This window comes from Mandrillus leucophaeus, unplaced genomic scaffold (genome assembly GCF_000951045.1).
Source record: "Mandrillus leucophaeus isolate KB7577 unplaced genomic scaffold, Mleu.le_1.0 Scaffold261, whole genome shotgun sequence".
Taxonomy (NCBI): domain Eukaryota; kingdom Metazoa; phylum Chordata; class Mammalia; order Primates; family Cercopithecidae; genus Mandrillus; species Mandrillus leucophaeus.
The window spans coordinates 1140433-1141571 of record NW_012102710.1 but is presented as its reverse complement, the minus strand read 5'-3'; the positions used below and the strand labels follow the sequence as shown (position 1 = coordinate 1141571).

At 39.9% G+C, this 1139-nt stretch overlaps 1 protein-coding gene across 2 annotated transcripts in view; it reads right to left on the bottom strand.

Moving 5' to 3' along the window:
• Window positions 1-608, bottom strand: part of FBXL5 (F-box and leucine-rich repeat protein 5) — a 51215-nt gene extending 50607 nt beyond the window's left edge. For both annotated transcript variants that reach the window (XM_011984107.1, XM_011984106.1), the window contains exon 1: window positions 391-608. In XM_011984107.1, the coding sequence (XP_011839497.1) occupies window positions 391-398 (8 nt within the window). In that variant the 5' untranslated portion in view covers window positions 399-608. The remainder of the gene's footprint in view (window positions 1-390) is intronic.
• Window positions 609-1139: the final 531 nt, after the last annotated feature.

Genomic DNA, 1139 nt, shown 5'->3' with positions numbered 1-1139 from the left:
CTATCGCCCAGGCTGGAGTACAGTGGCGCGATCTTGGCTCATTGCAAGCTCTGCCTCCCGGGTTCACGCCATTCTCCTGCCTCAGCCTCCCGAGTAGCCGGGACTACAGGCACCTGCCACCACCATGCCCAGCTAATTTTTTGCATTTTTAGTAGAGACGGGGTTTCACCGTGTTAGCCAGGATCCAGGATGGTCTCGACCTCCTGATCTTGTGATCCGCCCGCCTCGGCCTCCCAAAGTGCTGGGATTACAGGCGTGAGCCACCGCGCCCGGCAATAATTTTTTTTTAACATTACATCATTTACTATAAAACAGTGACAAGTTTTGCCAATGACATACCAGAAGATGGCACAAGTTTTGACAGTTAAATATCCATTTTTGCAAACTTACCTTAACATTCTTCAGTCCCTTTTCAAAGAGGCTAAGCATCTCAGAGAGTTTATTGTCAGAATGTACATTATAAATGGTCTGGCTGCGTTGTTGAAGCAAACCAATAATGTATTCATTTTCAATCTGCTCATGCATTTTGAACTCCTTGAAAGTAGCATACAAAGACTGCAGAAGAGCACGGAAATCGTTGTTGTTGGAAAAATTGGTTTTAGAAAGCTGAATAAAAATTTAAAAAGAAAAGTGTAATAAATACGTGCAAATATGCACAAATAAAAAATATTCAAATACATCCCTATTCACTTTTGCACACAGCATGATACTTCCCTTACACTTGGTTAAAGTACAAATAAAGGAAATTCATAAATTAACAAGTTATAATAGTATATTAAAAAGTACACTAGGCCAGGAAGATGTTGGTTTGCTGTCTGGAGGGCTTGGTGATACAGAAAAACGATACGTGCACAAATCATCGTTTCTTTAAATAGAAGAGATTAAACCACGCCCCTTCTAAACCTAAAATTTCATTACTCTATATGTATGCTAAATACAGGCAGGCAGAAATTTTATAGAGGGAAACTTGATTTGGTTAAATACAACAGGTAGATGAAAGGGGAAAAGCTACTAACACCATACCTCCTAGACTTGCTTTCTAAAGTATCTAGTATTCCTAAAATGGAACATAATCTAAGCTTATTGCCTGTCATCAGCTGGAACGACAGTCTGATGACAGAGCATCAAAACAGATGACA